Here is a 19,836-nt window from a genome sequence, read left to right as displayed (position 1 = left end):
ATAAATATTGTCACATTTAATAAAATGACAATTTCTTTTTAAAAATATTTTTATTAAAAATACAGCTAACATACAATATTATATTAATTTCAGGGGTATACCATAGATTTCAACATTTACATACCTGAAGAAGTGATCACCATGGTAAGTCGAGCAACCATCTGACACCATACCATGCTATCACAATATTATTATTGACTACATTCCCTGTGTTGTGTATTACATCCCCATGACTTGTTTGTACATGGAAATTTGGACCTCTTACTCCCACTCACCTTTTCCACCCTTTTTAATTTTTTCAATTACAGTGAACATTCAATATTATTTTATATTAATTTCGGTGTACAGCAGAGTGGTTAGACATTTACATAATTTAAAAGATTCCTCTCACTAGTCTAATACCCACATGGCACTATATATAGTTACTGTCATATAATTGACTATATTCCTTATGCTATACTCTACATTCCAATAACTACTTTGTAACAACCAATTTATACTTCTTAATCCCTTCCCCTTTTTTCACCCTCCCACACTACCCCCCATCCCACCTAGCTACCATCAAAATGTTCTCTGTATCTATGAGTTTGTTTCTGTTTTGTTTGTTTATTTTGTTTTTAGATTCCACATATAAGCGAAATCACATTGCATCTGTCTTTCTCTGTCTGACACTCCACTCAGCACAATACTCCCCAGGTCCATCTATGCCACCACAGATGGCAACAACCCATTCTCTTCCATGGCCAAGCAATATTCCACTGTATATATAGGTATCACTCCTCTTTATCCATTCATCCATTGACAGACTGCCTCTGCATCTTGGCCATTGTAAACAATGCAGCAATGAACATATGGATGCCCATGTCCCTTTGAAGTGGTGTTTTGGGTTTCTTCAGATAAATACCCAGAAGTGGGATTATCGGCTTCTTCTTTGTCTCTTGTTATAGCCTTTGTGTTAAGGTCTATTTTGTTTGGTATAAGTATTACTACTCCAAAAGTATTATTACTTTTTTTTTTTAATTTCCACTTTTATGAAATATCACCTTCCTTCCCTTTCCTTTCCATCTGTGTATGTCTTTTGACCTGAAGTGAGTCTGTTGTAGGCAGCATATGCAAAGGCCTTGTTTTCTTATCCATTCAGCCCTCCTATGTCTTTTGAGTGGAGTATTTAATTCATTTACATTGAAAGTAATTGTTGATAGATAATGTAGCTATTGCCATTTTATTATTTAAATTTTGATCTTTTCCCCCTATCTTAAAAAAGTCCCTCTAACATTCCTTGTAATACTGGTTTGGTGGTGATGAAATCCTTTAAGTTTATCTTGTCTGGAAAACTCTTTATGTGCCCTTTGGTTTTAAATGATAGCCTTGCTGGATAGAGTAGTCTTGCTTTTAGATCCTTGCTTTTCATCATGTTGAATATTTCCTGCCACTCCCTTCTTGCCTGCAAAATTTCTGTTGAGAAATCAGCTGACAGTCTTATGGGAGCTCCCTTATAAATTACTAGTTGCCTTTCTCTTGCTGCTTTTAGGATTCTCTCTTTGTTTTTAAACTTTGCCATTCTAATTATGATGTGTCTTGGTGTTGGCCTCTTTGGGTTCATTTTTGGGGAGACTCTCTGCACTTCCTGGGCTTGTATGTCTATTTCCTTCTCCAGGTTAGGAAACTTTTCAGTCATTATTTCCTCAAATTGGTTCTCAATCCCTTGCTGTCTCTCTTCTCCTGGTCCCCGTCTGATGCGACTGTTGTTACACTTGATGTTGTCCCAGAGGTCTCTTAAACTATCCTCATATTTTTTTGGATTCTTTTTCTTTTTGCTATTCTGATTGGGTGTTTTCTGCTACTTTGTCTTCCAAATCGCTGATTCAATCCTCTGCTTCATCTAGTTTGCTGGTGACTCCTTCTAGTGCATTCTTCATTTCAGTTATTGTATTCTTCACTTCTGACTGTTTTTTTTTTAAATGGTTTCTATGTCCTTTTTTATGCTTGCTATCCCTTTGTTGAAGTTCTTACTAAGTTCCTTGAGCATCTTTATAACCATTGTTTTGAACTCTCTCTGGTAGGCTGCTTGCCTCCAGTTTGCTTAGTATTTTTCCTAGAGTTTTCTCCTGTTCTTTCATATGGGACGTATTTCTTTGTTTCCTCATTTTGGCTGCCTCTCTCTGTTTCTATGTATTAGGTAGTTCTGCTATGTCTCCCATCAGGTGGCCATATGCCCTGTTGGGCCCTGGCCCCATCTCCTCCAGGTGTTCCAGGAGTGTCCCTTGATTGGGCTTTGTGTGTCCTCCTAGTGGAGCCTTGATTGCTATTGGCACGTCAATGAGTGGGATTCACCCCAGTGGGCTCTGTTACTTGTTGAGACCACTCTTTGAGTGTGCTGCTTGTGCAGCTAATTAGGCAGTGTTCTGAAGCCAACCTCCAAGTGTGTTGATTTTGGGGCCTCTTGGGAGGGGCTCTGGTGCAGGCCCAGGTCACCCACTGTCTGTGACTGGCCGGCAACTACCTGATAGGAGCTACAAAGTGATCTGCAGTTGTTTGTTGCCCTGTGCTAAACCTGGAGGCATATGGGTGAGGCCACGCTGTGAACTAAGGACGTCTGCCACCAGTACCAGGCCTAGGGTCACTCCACAAAAAGCCAGGACACCCTTAGTCCTGCTGTCACCTGCTGGCTACCTTAAGATTCAGCCACTGATAGAGCTTCATGTGGTACACAAGTTGGGTGAGGTAGAGTCTCAGGGAGTCACTAGAGTGGGAAGAGTTGTGGTTGCCAATTAATGTAGATTGTGGTACCAGTGTTGAGATTGGAGCTACTTGGAAAACATCTCAGAGAACATCGAGGCCAGTCATTGCCTGTTTGGGCCCCAAGGATTCCAATAGTTTACCAAGGAAGAGTGTACACATAGTGCAGGTGGGGCTAACTTCTCACCAAGAAAGTACCTCCATTGATCCTCAAGTTGTGTGACAGGAGGTGGGTCGCAGTGAGTCAGCAGCGTGGAGCAGTGGAGCTCACCAGCCCAATCAGATTCAGCTTTGGCCTGTGGGTGTGGGCTCAACACAGGAAAGATGGCATCTGCCTGTCTGCTGCATGGAAGGAAGCCCCCTCACAGGAAAAATGGTGACTATCCTTCAGCCCTCGCCCCATAGCCACACACCTCAGTTTGCCCTCTCCGTATGCCTCTGACTCCCGCCCTGAGTCACTGTCCCTCTGCTGGAGCCCAGGATGAGTGTCTGAGAGTGAGTCTGTGCGTGGGCCCCTTAAGAAGATGTGTTTCCCCTAGGCTTCTGTGCCACCCAGACAGTAGGAGTCCTGTTTTTCACAGCCAGATGTTGTTGGGGCTCCTCTTTCCAGCACCAGTACTACAGGCTGGGGAGCCTGGTGTGGGGCTGAGGTCCCTCCCTCCTCCAGGGTGTAAGTTCCATTAATCCTCCTGATTCACAGCTGCCACATGGAGGTTTGGGGTCAACCTGTTTCCTGTCTCTGCCCCTCCTACCAGTCTCAACATGGCTTCTTTTTTATATCCTTAGTTATAAGATTTCTGTTCAGCTAGACTTGAGATGATACTTCAGGTTGATTGTTCTGTAATTTAATTGTAATTTTGATGTGTTCACGGAAGGAAGCAGGCACAGTGTTTATCTACTCCACCATCTTGGATTTCTGACAATTTCTTAATATCATATAAAACTTAGCACATATTTAAATTTCTCCAATTGTCCTTAAAATAGCCTTTGTAGCTGATTTGTCCAATATAAGACCACACATTGGATTTTTAATTCCTTTTTAATTCATAATAGTCTCTTTTTCTATGTTTCTATTTCTCAATTTAATAATTTAAGACATTATCTATTTACTATATTATATAATAGATAAGGATTTAGTTCTTTTAAACTATTATAAAAGAACTAAATGGAGGAATATACTATTCCACTTCCTTTCCACATTGCCCAATGCAGTTACTTTGTTACAACTGTATCTTGTATTGCTTATATTCCCCCCTCACTAAAGATAATATAATTACAGTGTACTATAATTATATTACCTTTTACAGCTTGCTTATTCTTTTCTTAGAAGTCCTAATTGTTTTTCCTATCATCTTCCAGTGTCTTATTTTTTTAGGCAAGCTCTTCTTTCTTGGAAGGATTAGTATGAGAAAAGCATTGGTTAAGTATAGTTTAACTGTATTTCTCAGTGGATTTTGGAGAATTAAGAAATGGGTTGATAAGGTGCTGCAACTTATAGCTCCTTGCTAGAGCCCGCTTGGTTTTGTGGTGGAGGCCACCAAGTCCCGGGGAGGGGTCCCTGTCCCCCTGCACTATGAGTCCCACACGGCAGGGCGCCCCTGCAGTGTTGCGCCTCCTCGGTGGGCTGACCGCGTTGCTGCTGCTGCTGTGTCCACAAGCTGCAGGGAGTGACTGCAGCCTTCCCCCAGGTGTACCTAATGCCCAGCAAGCTTTGGAAGGTTGTACAAGTTTTCCTGAACAAAGCACAGTAATGTACAAATGTAATAAGGGCTTTGTAAAAATGCCTGGCAAGCCAGACTCAGTGATCTGTTTTAAGGACAATGAATGGTCACAGACTGCAGAATTTTGTAATCATAGCTGTGACGTTCCAACCAGGTGACTCTTTGCATCTCTCAAACAGCCTTATAAATAACTTCCAGTGGGTTCCACTGTGGAATATGAGTGCCATATGGGCTACAAAAGGGATCATTCTCTATCAGGAAAACTAACCTGCCTTCATAATTTTATGTGGTCCAAACCAGATGAATTTTGTGGGGGAAAAATCATGTCCAAATCCTGAAGAAATAATAAATGGTCATGTTAATGTAACAACTGACATATTATTTGGCGCATCCATCATCTTCTCATGTAATACAGAGTACAAATAAGTTGGTAGAACTTCTAGTTACTGTATTCTCATGGGAAAAACTGTTGATTGGAGTGATCTGTTGCCAGAATGCAAGGAAAGTTCTCAAATTTCCAAGGTCACACCAACTTCTCAGAAAGCTACCACAATAAAACATTCCAGGTACTGAAGCCCTATCAACTCCTCAGAAGCCCATCACAGTAAATGTTCCTGCTACAAAGACTATACCAACTCCTCAGAAACCCACCACAGTAAATATTCCAGCTACAGAAGCCCCATCAGCTCCTCAGAAAACCACCACAGTAAATATTCCAGCCAGAAAGCCTTCACTAATTCCTCAGAAACCCACCACTGTACATGTTGCAGCTGCAAAAGCCTCAACAACTCCTCAGAAAACCATCTCAGCAAATGCTTCAGCCACAATAGCCAAAACATCCTGTGGATCAAATGTTTTAGTGACAGAGACCCCACCAGCATCCCAGACTCTCATCATGGCGAACACTTCTGCTACACAAGTCACAGTAACACAAAAGTTCACTGCTGTACATGATCCAGTGACTAAGGGTCTCCATACAACACAAAGATTGACCTTTGCTCATATTATAGCAACACAGAGTTGAGCTGTTCCCAGGGCAACCACACCTTTTTTATGCAAGATCCACATCTTTTCATTCAGGAACCCTTCCGGCAGGGGTCGGCATTATTGCGTCTGGACACACATTTACAACATTGACAGTTTTGCTTATGATGCTAACAATCACTGGCTAGCTGACTTAGCCAAAGAAGAGACAAGAAGAAAGCGTACACAAGTACACAGAATATTTCTAGTTCATTATAAATTTCTGGAGGCGTGGACACAATATATGCGGTACTGCTTTTTGTTTTGCACGTAATCATTGTCTTTTAAGGTGCATAGGAGTATCAGTGAAGTGAGGAGAAACGAATCTGTCCTGGAATCACATTCTTAACACTCCTAACCCTCTTGGAAGTAGAACAACTCTCAAGACTGAGAGTGATTCCTTTCCTAAAAGTGTAGGAAAGTGTAGAGATTTGTTCATGCTTGAAAGGTGAGCCTGAAGCAAAGGAACAAGTAACTTTTTTCCACTAGATGTGTAATGCTATTTTTACTTACAAAGGAAATAAATATTAAAAACATTAATTAGATATTGAAAACAAACACAAAAGATATGGTCTAGTTTTTTTAAGCAAAATTGCCAAAGAGAGATGAACCACATTATAAAATAATCCTTGTTGACTCGAAGGCATTTTTATATTCTCTAATTCTATTAACATGAGTTCGAAAGTGTTGACAAAATATTTTAAATGAAAAACATGCTAATGACCCAGAGTGTTGAATTTCGTGGGTTAGTTGATGGCAACGGAGAAATATAGAAAGAAGGAATAATTCTTTCTTTGTCACACAAGCACAGACAATTAACTAGGACTTAGCCCCTTAATTGTATGATGTGTCAGCTACAATAATCTTTTTTTTTTTTTTTTTTTTTTTTTTGCAAAGCAGTCCTGTAAAAGGGTGAAAGGATGGAAGGTGTCTTTTTATTAACTTAATGTCTTTAAAAGTATACAGAGATATTATAATATTAACATAAGAAAATATTCTATAATTTTGAATTGATCCTAAATTGTAAATCTTATTCTTTTGTAATATTGAGATTACTCATATTAATTTACATCCATGAACACACTGGTTTTTACATGTATAACAAGAAAAGTTCAAGAAGATATGTAAAGAATAATTTATTTTCCCTAAATAATTCATTACAAAAGAAAAAAGAAAGAAATGGATTGATAATACCTGTAACAATAAAAAGAACTCTCTGAGTTACTTAAAAAGTAAAATGATTTGCTGGGCTCATGAATGATGTGCAGGGTATACTGGTATAGACAAACAGACTGCTATTAAAAGGGAACTCTGCAGAAATCTAGAGTTCTTTAATGAGTTATATAGAGTGGTCATTACATATATACTTATTTTCCTTTACATAACATCACACTATGTTTCCAAAGTTTTTCATTAGTAATATATGCCACTGTCTGGATTTTCAGTGGCCTATATGTTGTGTGAAAAGCTCACCTCCAACAAAAGCAATGCCTTTAGTCCCTTTGGAAGCTTGACTCAGCCATGTGACAGAAGAAGTAGCCTGCAAGGAGAGAGAAAGCGACTACCTCAACTTGGAAGCATTTTTACTAGTGTCTAAAAGAACTAAGCTATTTACATTTTCATTCATGTACTAGGAATAACTCCACAAACTAAGGGACAAAGACTAAGTCATGTTTAAACAATCAATATGTAACATGGAGACTGGTATATAGTAGTTTTTCAAGAAATGTCTATGGAACAAATCAATAATTCTGACCTTATTTCTTTCACTTTCTCTAATTCATTATGCTTTTGATACATCCCCTCCACTTTTTCCTTAATGATGTACAACTCCTCCTTAATTGAGCTATAATTAACATCTACTGCTTAAATTACCGCAAAGAAATCTTCTACAATTCCCATTTTTTTTGAGTGGGCAGCTTTGGAAATTTCTTCAGAACACACTGTGCCTCCTAGACACTTCCAATCTGATAACTCTGATCACTGAATCTGAGCTGTTCGCCAGTTTCTGTCTTAGTCATCTCATCACACCTAGCTCACTTCCTCCCAGGAAGCCAGTAAAATCTGCAGCCTGGGGGCTGCAGGCAAAAATTCTACGGGGAATCTCTGAAGTGTGTTCTTTGTCTGCTATTGTACGATCCTAATCAAAGGTAATCACATCGAGCTTCCTAAAGAAAAAAGAAGGAAAGAAAGAAGGAAAGACTCACACAAATCTAAATGATTTTCTTCCATTGGTTATTCCTACTTCTAGTCTTTTAAAACGCAAAGTGATTAGCACACCACAGGCTTATCCCCAGCAGTGCCCTTTTGTGGCTGTGGCACCAAGCAGAGGGATGGCAGCAGTGAGGTAAGCTGATTGCAGATGCTGAGCATGAGTAGGAAGGAGTGTGAGTATAAAGCCCATGGAGAAAGGAATGTAGTTCAGCATTTCATTTTAGGTGATAATCCACAAAATTGCCAGAATCGTCAGTTGGTGGGCATTTCCATGGTTGTTCTCAGCCTAGTCAGATGCCATAAAAAGGAATGAAAGTGCTAAGGGAGCCAAGTAGGGAATTTTGGCAGGTTCCGATGCTTCATTCTGGCATTTGATTAGAAACTTATTGGGGGGCGGGGGCCACGTCTCCCGAAGTCTTGTACTTAACCTGCACATCTGTGTTTTCCCATTGCCAGATTTGAGCTTGTTTCCATGCATTTGGTTTTATTTCACCCTTTCAGAGATTTCTCTTGAACATGAATACAATCTTCTGGCTTTAATGGATATATATATATATATATATATGTTATGAAGTGCCAGGATTAAATCAATTTTGAAAAAAATCAGCCAGAGAGCATGGTGCACAGACAGCTTAAACGCACCGAGTAAAATGCTTTTAACATTGTGAGCAAAGAGGCCATTTAACTTCATCACTGAGGGCTCCCTTTATTCAATCGCAATGACCTATTTAGAACCATGACTCAACCAGCCTCCCTTGTGAGCGTCTCTCCCTTTAAAAAAAAAAAGAAAGAAAGAAGAATAAAAAAAAAAGGAAAAAAGAGAGAAAGGAAGAAGGAAAGAGAGAAAAACAAAAAAAGAAGCAAGGAAAGAGAAAGGTGCATGGGGGCTATTTAGAGTCTCCCTTTTCTAAATATTTTAACTTGCACATCCTTAGAGGGTTTAAGAGCTACATAGGACAGTTATGGGGCTTATCATGCCTCCAACTTATAGCATGGAAAATTACACAGGTAAGCTATTTTCCCACGTTTTAAAAAGTTCTTTTATAAACACATTTGAAAACATTCTTTCTAACCCTTCTGCCTTCATTTAACCATTTAACTCTGTCGCTGCTCCTTGGAGAACTCTATCCCTTCTCTTCTACTCCTGCTTTGCTCATGTAGTTCAAATACAAACTCATGCTGGCTCTCCCCACACCGCCTCCTAACTGGCTTCTCTACCTGAAGTCTCTCTGCCTCCTCTCTGTTAATCCTACCCTCCTGCCAGTTCATTTTCCCAAAACACAGCTTCCTGATGTCACCTCTGCTCAACAACTTTCATGGCTCCTCCTTGTTTTTCTGAGCAAGTTAAACTCTTTATTGGGACATCCAATGTATTCTACAGACCAAATCCAATTTACATGTTCAGTTTTTTAAATTATTATTTCCCTATTGCTGACTAAATTCCTTCAGTCACACTGATCCACTCCTGTCCCCTGGCCTTCCTATTCCCCTCCCTTCATTCCATGCTGCTCTTCTTCCTTCTTCTGTGTTATTCCCAGAACTGGTCCCAAAGAAAACCGCACCCTTCTCTAGAGAAGACAATTACAGTCCCAAGGAATCATTCCTTCTTGGATTTCTTTAAGCTCAAGGAAAGAGTCTTGTTTGGAAAGAGCCCTGGAGTGCTTCTCTGGGTACTGAGCACTTAAAAAGAGAAGGTATGTACAGTTCATGGCAGAAAAATAATATAATGGTAAATGTAACTTCAATGTAAATTCATTGATTGGGAAATCATGTGATGACTATATGAGAAGGGAGAGATTAGATGATGACCCACCACCCTTCCAATGCAGATATTCATCCAAACGCAGACATTTATTTGCAGTTTCAGACTTTCTTCTACAGCCATTAAAAAAGCACCCACTAATTGTTGGATGCTTTTTCCTTTTAAGTCTTTTCCCAGCTGATGTACGGTCTGCAGATCGAAAGATGCTGAAATTTATTTTTAAAGTTCTCTTAAACTCTTAATGGTTAGCCTTTCTCTGAAAGGCTAAAGAAGGGGCGAACAGGGCAGGCCATTTGATTCCTTTCTCTGTTTAAGAAAAAAGAAATTCCAAAAGTTTTTTTTATTTTTATTTTTTACTCCTTCACCCTCCGCTATGTACCATTCACCAACTCGTTTCCCCTTGAATCTCTTGCAACACTAAAGCCCTTCTTCTACAAAGAGCATGCTCCCTTCTCTCCATTCAACACCTTTCTCTTCCAACTCTAAACCAAACCAGCTGGTGGAGATGTCCTTTGGTGTGACCAGGGGGCTTCTATTTATACCTTCCTTCCACCATGTCTTCCCTTTCCCAAACTGAGTTAAAAATGGCTTTCTGATTTCCACCTAAGATTAAGAGGAACCTACGCGGACTCAGTCACCAAACACATCTTGTGACCTGCCATGCATGAGGCACTGAGCTCCATGCTGGAGACAGGATGGTGAGTGAGATAGACGTGGTCCTTTCTGCGTCACACTGATACTCGGGGGGTGGGGGGCCGGTGGGGAACAGGCCAATAAAACATTAGCCCCAAAGTACACACTGCAAATTGTGGAAAGGGCTCCAACGGAAATAGGGTACTGATATAGAGAGTAGTGGGGAATGGGGGCAGTATAGAGCGGGAGAGCATGTGCTCATTTTGGACAGAAAGTCAGGGAAGTCCTCCCTTATTATACAGGGAGACCTGAGGAATCGTTGGGAAATGGATTCCAGGTACAGGCCACAGTTTGTCCAAGGTCCTGGCAGGAAGGAGCTTAGCCAGTGTGGTCATGAAGGAGAGGGTGGTGTATGATGATGCTGGGAGAGAGGCAGGGCCAGATAACACAGGCCTTACGGGCTGTGAGAAGGAGTCTGGCTTCTAATCTCAGAACACTAGGAGTGGGGTTGTCAGGTAAAATACTGAACACCCGTTAAAATTGAATTTCAGATAAATAACAATTAACCTTTCAATGTAAGCATGTTCCAAATATTGCATGAAACATAATTATACTAAAAATTTAATAATTGTTTATTTGAAATTCAAATGTAACTTGGCATCCTGTTTTTCGTTGGTTCTTTTGCTGTGAAATCTGACAAGTTAGCTGAGAGGCCACTGAAAGGTTTTCAGTAGGCTAGCGATGTGATCCAATTCGTATTTGAAGAAGATCCCTCCGGCTGCTTTGTGGAGAATGCTTTGGAGGGTGGCAATGGTTAAGTGCAGGCAAAAGGTCAGGGAGACTTGTGAGGCCATATCATAGCAACCCAGAGAAGGGACAGTGGTGGCCTCTCCCTAGAAGACCAGTGCTTCTCAAACCTTAATGTTCATAGGAATCATCTAAGGATCTTGTTAAAATGAAGACTTAATTCAGAAGATCTGGGGTGGGATCTGAGATACTACATTTCTAACACATTTCCAGGGGGTACTGACCTTGTGGTTCCCAGAACAAACGTCTGCAAACTATGGCCCATCAGCCAAATCTGGCCCGCTGCCTATTTCTGTAAATAAAGTTTTATTGAAACATGCCACTTGTTGCCATATTATCTATGGCTGTTTTCATGCCATGATGGCAGAGTCAAGTAGTTGCAACTGGCCCACAAAATCTAAAAGACTTACTACTCGGTCCTTATCTGGGAAGTCTGCTGATCCCTTCTCTAGACAACACTTTCTGAGTAGCAAGGGTCTAGACTTGGGTGATTACCAAGGACATGGGTCAAAGTGGGCAGATTCAAGATATATTTGAAGGCAGAGAGTGTGGTTTACACTGGCATATTCAACATTCCCTAATGATGTGAGCCTACACACCTTGAACTGCAGGATTTTAACCTTAAACTGTTGTGACAGAGAACCTGTTTAATTATGTTGATGCATCTTAGAAATATTAACCCAGTGCAACCAAAGCCCAAGAGGTTCTACTTGTTCCAATTTTAGTATATGTGCTGCCGAAGCGAGCACAAGAGGTTCTACTTGGCATGCACTGAAACACATATAGAAATGCATCTACACTTACAGGGAGGGTGTAAAGATACCACAAAACAGCACCTGGTAATTTGGAAGACTCATTTGTCATGTGAGCAAAAGTTGAAGCTGACTCCTGCTTGCTCTTACTGCTGGCTGGTTTTCCATCTCTTCTACCTGAACTTCCATGAGCTCTACTTTCTCATGGGTGGGGGTCTTTGCAATAATTATAGGAGGAGATACTGAGGCACAGCACTTTCATCCCTTCTGCTCACTCCACCCCCAGTAAGAAACTACTTTTTCCTCAGCCTCCTCTCTATCTCTTAAAGGAAGGGACTATCCAGTTCTCATCTTAGAGGGAAATCACTCTAAAAGGAAATAGAAGATGATTTTAGAAGGAAGGAGAGAAGGACCACAAGTCTATGTGCAAAGTTTTTCTTGAAGGCATTCATTTGAGATTCTTAGAGTTGCCACTTTGACAGACCCCATGGTAAAAGCACAAGGTGTGATATTTCTCTTATGTAATAAACCTGTAAGGCAATGTCATACAACAAAGTACTAAAATGACTTATCATGTTAACTAGACTTATTGTGGTGATCACTTCGCAGTATATACAACTATTGAGTCTTTATTTTGTACATCTGAAACTAATACAATATTATATGTCAATTATACCTCAATTTAAAATGTGCATTAACTTAGCATACAGTTGCGATTCATAAACTTATCTACCTGAGCTTTCATCTCAGATCTTAAGAAGAAAAAAGCACAGTAATAATGTTAGCTTGCTATAACAACGTAACAAATTATGTTTACCTCATCTTTTCCTAAATGAAAGGAATCCTTCAATATTTTGCACATTTTACTTCATAGTGAACTAATATCTGCATACAAAAATTATATAAAACAGTTTAATATTGAGCTGTGCTCCGTATCACTTGCTAGCTTTTGATCTTCAGGAATACTGATGATATAATGTTTCTACAATATAAGAGGCTGCAACCTGGATTTACCTATGATGTTTACTTCCCCAAGTGATAAAAATGTAATGTTTAAGTTGGGTGATCTGATATCACACACATAAGTTAAACGTGTTACTATAGACATACACATACATACATTGGTAATTATAGAGATACTGAACTTATATGTGCCAATTTTCAAATACTGATAAAATTATACATTTCATACAGATAAAGATAAGTTAAAAGATAAAAAAATAAATTAAATGACTTATTTAAATACCACTTCAAGAGTGTTAAAAAGTTATGATTCTCTGGAAATTGCTTTGAGTTTTTTAGCATTCTAGGATGTTATTTTATACACTGTAATAGCAACATCAAATGGTGGGCTAGTGAAACATTAACATCAAGTTAATTCCAATTTCTATGGAACATAATCTACTACTAGATAGCAATCTAACACTTGAATGCAACTATGCTGCCTTCGGAGTACAGGGAAGTGAGCTATTTTGCAGGTAGAGTCTTTGTGGTGTTGGAGTATCCCTAATGTTATTATGCATCTTTTTATTAAATGTAGTTGCTATTCCTTTTCACCATCCGGGCATTGCGTAACAATAACAACCACAAATATGAGAGATTGAGCTTGTGTAACAGACTGAGCCATTTTACTTAAGAGAGCTGAAGTTGTTCAGGGATAATGAATACAAGATATGTCAGTAGAGCTGAACAAAAACAGATTCTGTGTTGTTTTCATTCACTGCAAAAATTGCATTTCAGGTCACATTTCCACAAAGACCATCTGCTTTATGAAACAACTCTTCTTTCCGAAGTATGCATTTATGTCAGAATCCAAACAATTTTTTCACTTGATTATTAAGCACTGGCATGTTTGAAACTCCATTTTAAAACTAGCGGTGTATGCTGCATGATCTAACGGGTTACATTCTTTTTAATGAGGTGGAAAAAAGCAGAGGGCTGAAAAATGTACTGTCTCGAAGTCCTTTTTATTCTATCCCCAAATTTTGTACATTTCAACAAACCTGTTTAAATGTGTTACTGAAGGGCCTGGGTGAAGGCATAGATGAGAGACATAAAGCAAACAAATAAAGGGAAAAGCTTCCTTTTCAGGAGGTACTTGAAAGGGTGAGTAGAAAAGAAAGAAAAGGAGTGCCAGTGGGGTTTTGTAATAGGAGGTTGTCTGAAATAAGATTGGAAGGAAGCTGGAAGACGAAAGATTTGGTCTGCATCATATCCTGGAAGCATTGTAAAAGGAGTGTTTTGTAAAGGAGAAATCACTAAAAGGATTCATACATCCACTTGCATGAATTAGCAAACCCGGGAGAGCGTCTGAACTGTATTGCAAGAGCTGACCTGAAATGAAGGTTACTGATTTCCCTACGACATCAGACATCAGTGTGAACCAAGCAGAGTTCCATTTACAAACCTTTCCAGCCAGTGTTGAAAGATCATCGCCTCCAATTATCTGCATCTCGCCCATGGACTGGTCATTCTGAAAACAGGGAAGCCAGTATTTTACTGTACAAGAAAAACTGTAGAGCACATGTTCCCATCTACCCAGCCAGGGGCTAGATTGCATCTTACAAATAAAGCACAAATAGCTAATACAGGTTCATGGTTGCCTATGGTTACCAAGAGCCACTCTCCTTCCTGCTCCGGTGCTTGAGACAAAGCATTCTAATGGCTGGGGTGAGAGACTGTGGACAGCGGATGGAAGGAGTGGAGAGAGAACAAACAAGCCTAATTTGGGAACAAAAAACTCTGATGGGTGCCTGATCCCCTCCTGAGCAGACAGAATTAGAGAAGACAGTCATACTCCTGGACCTCCCTGAGGGAGAAAGGGCTACGGGAGCCCCAGGAGGAGGCCAAGTGCTGGTCAGCTGCGCCAACATGCCCCGGTCACAGCTCTGCAGTGAGGAACTGTGGTTCTCACAGAGGTTAGAAGCCTCCCCTATGCCCTACCAGGGCAGGTCCGCACCTGACGGCAAGGGCGATTCTAACAGGATCAAGGACGACTGCATTTACACCTTCAGACATGAATGACGAAGCCTCAGGAACTTTCTGCAGTTCCAGGAATATGAGACCCAGAACAGTTTAGGAGACTTCACTCAAATCCCATTAGAGATTATAAGCATCCATTTCCATAGTTTTTATGTACGGTACATTATCCTGTCCTAATTAAATCAGGCACGTGCGCATGTGCACACATACACACACACCCCTACACACACACACGCACACACCCGACACACACACACACACCTACACACACACCCCTACACACACACCCCCTATACACACGCTACACACACACAACTACACACATGCACACCCCTACACACACACCCCTACAAACACACCCCCTATACACACACCCTACACAAATATATACCCCTACACACACACCCCTACACATACACACCCCTACATGCACACCTCCTATACATACACCCTACATACACACACACAACTACACACATACAAACCCCTACACACACACACCCCTATACACACACCCCCCTATACACACACACACACCCCTACACACACACAAACCCCTACACACACACTCTACACACACACCCCCACACACACACCCCTACACACACACACCCCTATACACACACACAAACACCCCTACACAAACACAGAAAATAAAATATAGATCGTTACTTAGTGAATGGCACCATAGAATAACATGGAGGCAAAACAGGAAACAAAGCAGGCAAGTTGTTTTCTAGCCTCATTACAGATATGCATTCAAGGAACTGAAGCAGATATCCTACAGGCATCCAGCTTGTGATCAAGCAAGACTGCTGTAATGTTGCAACTCCTTGATGCAAACGATAACCTAAGGGAGAAGATGACGATCTCGGCACTATGTGTATGACGTGTGGAACCAGGAAACATCTTCAGTTACTGCTGCGGACAGCTGTTGCTTTTGCCAGTTCAGCACTTTCTTCCCTTATCTGGCAAGAAGCCCTGCCTTTTTCTGGGTGGAGTTTATTCCACACGAATCAGGTGGGATCAGGCCTTACCCACGTAAACCAGCTATGCCTCAAGCTGTACCCAGCCGTGGACCTTCCAGCTATGTAAGCCTCTTTATTCCCTTAGGAATTTTCTTGGGTTGGCTTGAGTTGAATTCTCTCACTTGAAACTAAGAGTCTTGATCTAGACATAGAGTTACTTTGTCACAGAATGGTCATCTGGGATGGGGGGAAAAAAGCCTAAAAGCCAATAAACAGTTTTACCAATGAAGCAGCTTTTGACTTTTTACCTTATTGCTTAAGAGGGAAAAAAAAATGACCTTAAAATATTTTTATATCCACTTGGTAAAGCATTCATTCCTTACTGCAGAGGAGTGGACAGAATGCTTAAAAGTGGCCCAGTACGTTAGATAAAACCAATAATTTTCTTCTTATGGGAACTGATCTCATAAGGAAAAAGAAAAAAATCAAAGAATATCCAGAATGCCCTGATGTTTTGGTGTTTTTTGTATAGGTATATATAATCAGATATTAACAAGCAGTTATGTCAGTAGGTTAAGAATTTGTCAAAAATGTCAAAGGAAAACAATTTTCTTGTCCCTTCCAGAAGTGCCGATATACAGGAGTTAACATCGAAGTTAACACAGGGAGAATTTCTGCATATCAGACTCAAATATGTTAACAGCAACAGGAAAAATAAAATTTCAGTACCTCCAGAGGACTGAAGTATGCAGAATTGGATACAACTATTAAACCACAGAGTTTAATGTAAAAAATGAGATTTATACTCTGCCAGATCAGAGTATATTTCACAATTCTATTATCATTTCCTTTCTATTGATTAAAAACAAAAAAAACACAATACATCAGAAAGCTAAATAATGTGCTTGTCACACAGTCGTGTGTTGCCAAACAAGTCATATTTCAGAAGGTCTTACTTAGTCTAAGTTTATAGCATGTTTTTAATATTAGATTTGTCCTTAATTCATCTGGAACTTATATTTTCCAAGTGTGTATAAGTCTATTGTCCCAATACCATTTATTGAATTCTTATTTTTCCCTACTGGTTTGAAATGTCATTTTTATTGTATCTTTCATTCTCATATGTGAGGGTCCGATTTCTATATTCTTGTTTCCTTAAGCTAACATGTATATTTCAGCATCCAAACCATACTGTTAAATTACTGTAACATTTTACTATGTTTTAGTATCTGGTAGAGCAAGTCCCACTGTTTTGTTCTTTTTCAAATTGTCTTGGCTACTTTTGTGCATTTATTTGCCTATCTGATGGGTTGTTATGAAGAGCAAATGAATTGGTACATATAGAACATTTAGATAGAACAGAGCCTAGAACATGGCAAGCACTCACTAAATGCTAGATGTAATTAATTTTCTTCCCTCTGTTCGTCCCTCCTTCTCTCCCTTCCTCCCTTCTTTCCTACCTTCCTCCATCCCTCTCTCCCTTACTTCCCTGAGGAAGGTCACTCCTCAGGCCTTCCTGGTACAGTGGAGTCTAGAGCTCCCCAGGTTTAATGACTCCAGAGAATAAGCCTTTGTCTCTTGCCTGGATAGAGAAGGGAACTTACAGGTCTAACTTCTCCATTCACATGCTTCCCGCTGCTTTTAGCTCATTCCTCCCTCACCCCATCTTCTAAGAACCTGGTGACACTGAGCCTTTCAGGAATTCTGGCACATGAATGCTCTACTTCTCATTGACATTTCTCTCCACAGGCACTCAGATTTTCACTTTCTCTATTCAGCTGAGTCAGTGCCCTTCCTTAATCAGTTTTGCTTCCTAAAAAACAATGCCATCTCTTACCCACAGAAGTCGTTTCCCCGTTCTCTTTGTCCGTGTGTGTGTGTATGTATGCACCTTATTTTTTTTTTTTTACCATAGTTTCCATGAGGTTTCAGGAGGGAATAGAGTTAATTATATGCATTCAATTCACTATGTTCAACCATGATATTCTTCTAATGGTTCAGAAACATCCTTCTATTCCTAGAACTGATGCATTTTTTGTTAAACATCTTGGTTTTGATTTCATAATATTTTATTTAGGATTGTTCATCTTATCTTCATAAGTAAGGTTGGCCTATAGTTTTTTCAAAATGATACTAGCCTCATATAATGAGTAGGGTGGTTCTTTTTTTTTCTGTGCTCTCGAAGAGTTTGCACATGAATAGATATATCTGTTCTGCTATGGTTCGGTAGTACTCAGAATAGGTATTATTTAATACCCAATTTGTAGATGAGGAACTTGAGGCACTAAGAGTTGAAGTAACTTGTCCAAAGAGGGCAAGTAAGTGACGAAATAGGAAGGAATGCAGTTCAATCCTAGAATTGCCTGGTACCATACTATTCTGATGGAACGCCCATCACCCAATATTCCTAGAAGAAAGAAGCACATAGTACATCTTTGAGAATAACACGCAGAAGGAGTGGGTCCTGGTTGTACTAATGAAGTAAATACATGAGCTGAAATGTCTATGAGAAATCAACATCTTGGTAGAAATGCTGGATTTGTTTAAGTAGCAAAGGAAATCTCTGACATTGAGTCTAGCCATCCTTTGGAATATTGTGGAAATTATACTACCTTAGATGACCTGATCTCCAGGTACAAAAAGAGAGCATGCCAAATAGCCCAGCAATGGCAATTCCTCACCCAGAGAATGTGGACTGCTTAGATAATGTTTAGAAGAAAATATAAATGAGGAAGAATATCCTGAATTCCTGTCCCTTTGAGGAACCAGAAGGAGAAAAACCAAGAAAACAAATAAAGACCCACTCTCAGCTATTTATTTCCAAAGTCAGAGAGACTTGTTTGAAAATCTATACATGCAAAAGCTTTCTCAATATTCTCAGTCCCCACAGAAGCCTTAACTTTGCTTCACTTCCAAATTTCAGCCTAAACCTTCCTCTCAGCTATTTCTGCGCTTTATAAGGTCATCTAGACTATATAAAATGGATAGAAATGCAAAACCAAACCAAAACCAGTTAGTTATAAGAAGTTTTAATGATCAAACTAGAGAGCTTATAATGAAAATGTTTCAAACTACTGAAAAAAAAATTTTTTAACTCTAACATTTGATACCAAGTCAGATTATGAGAACAGGTAAATTGGTTCCAGTATCTCCAGTTTTCTTTTCAACCAATGGTTGGTGTAGGACATGACACTGAACTGGGTCCCTTAGTCCTTTAAGCTGTCTGGGGCTAAAGTGGAGGGCACAGTGCAGTCAGAGCTGGTGTGGCTTCTGGGCTTCAACCAGACCAGCTCCACTTGTCTCTCATATTGATTGGGTTCAAAGTAAGATGGTGGGGCAAAACAAATGTTTGAAAACTATCATGTTGAGGTTGTCTGCCCTTAAAATTGACTTACTTTCTTTTTGTTTTCCTGTTCATTGAAATATCCATTTCCTTCTGAGACTGTTTTTGTTTAGAGATTCATTCTTTCAACCAATGTGGGGAGAGTTGTGAGAAAGAATACAGAGATAAGTGAACAGGCAGCGGGTATCCCCTGCACTCTGGGACCAGAAAGCTGGCTTCCCGTCACAGCTCCAGCTTCCACTGCTTGTAGGACTTTGAGGAAGGCACTCCACCTCTCTGGGCTTCAGTTTCCCTATCTATGAGGAAAGTATAGTAATATTTCCCATTTACAGGATTATTGGGAGAACTGAAAGGATTAATATGCAGTAAGCACTTAGAAAAGTGCCTGCCAAATAATAATAAGTAGTCATAAACTAGGCTCTGTCTTCTCACCATGTACATCTAAGAATGATGATTATATCTACTTGAGTTTCTTCACATTGGCTTTGTGATGTATCTTTGTTTAGCTCTTAACTTAGCACATTACAATAATACGTGTATACCCCGTGCTCTGTGGTTAGGGGTTACTGAAGCTGACCACTACCCTTGAGGCATGTGGTTAAGAAGGACTCATGTCCTTCCATTGTCATTCTGTATCATGGTGAGAGCCTTGGTTAAAAATGACCTCGTTTGTGTGTTCCTTTGGGATTCCTCAGTGACCCCCCAGTTCCCATGCTATGGTGTCTGGAGCTTTAAAGTGGACCATTTGGTGGGCATAATTTCCATCATCCCCTTTTTCCTCAATAGACAGAAGCCACCTGGAGATCATGCTCTGATCTACTTTGGAAACTATCATCTCTTATCAGATCCCTGATGGCTATTCTACAGAGCCATTTATAGTCAAACCGCTTTA

At 40.0% G+C, this 19,836-nt stretch overlaps 1 protein-coding gene across 1 annotated transcript in view; it reads right to left on the bottom strand.

Annotated features, from left to right (window-relative positions):
- PRTFDC1 (phosphoribosyl transferase domain containing 1) overlaps positions 1–19,836 on the bottom strand; it is a 92,491-nt gene that overhangs the window by 11,114 nt on the left and 61,541 nt on the right. The window contains exon 4 of the mRNA XM_081034064.1: positions 14,059–14,124. Within this exon, the coding sequence (XP_080890190.1) occupies positions 14,059–14,124 (66 nt within the window). The remainder of the gene's footprint in view (positions 1–14,058; positions 14,125–19,836) is intronic.

The sequence above is a fragment of the Rhinolophus hipposideros genome (assembly GCF_964194185.1).
Source record: "Rhinolophus hipposideros genome assembly, chromosome: 1".
Taxonomy (NCBI): Eukaryota; Metazoa; Chordata; class Mammalia; order Chiroptera; family Rhinolophidae; genus Rhinolophus; species Rhinolophus hipposideros.
The sequence above is the reverse complement of the archived record's forward strand: the minus strand, read 5'-3'. Positions and strand labels throughout refer to the sequence as shown.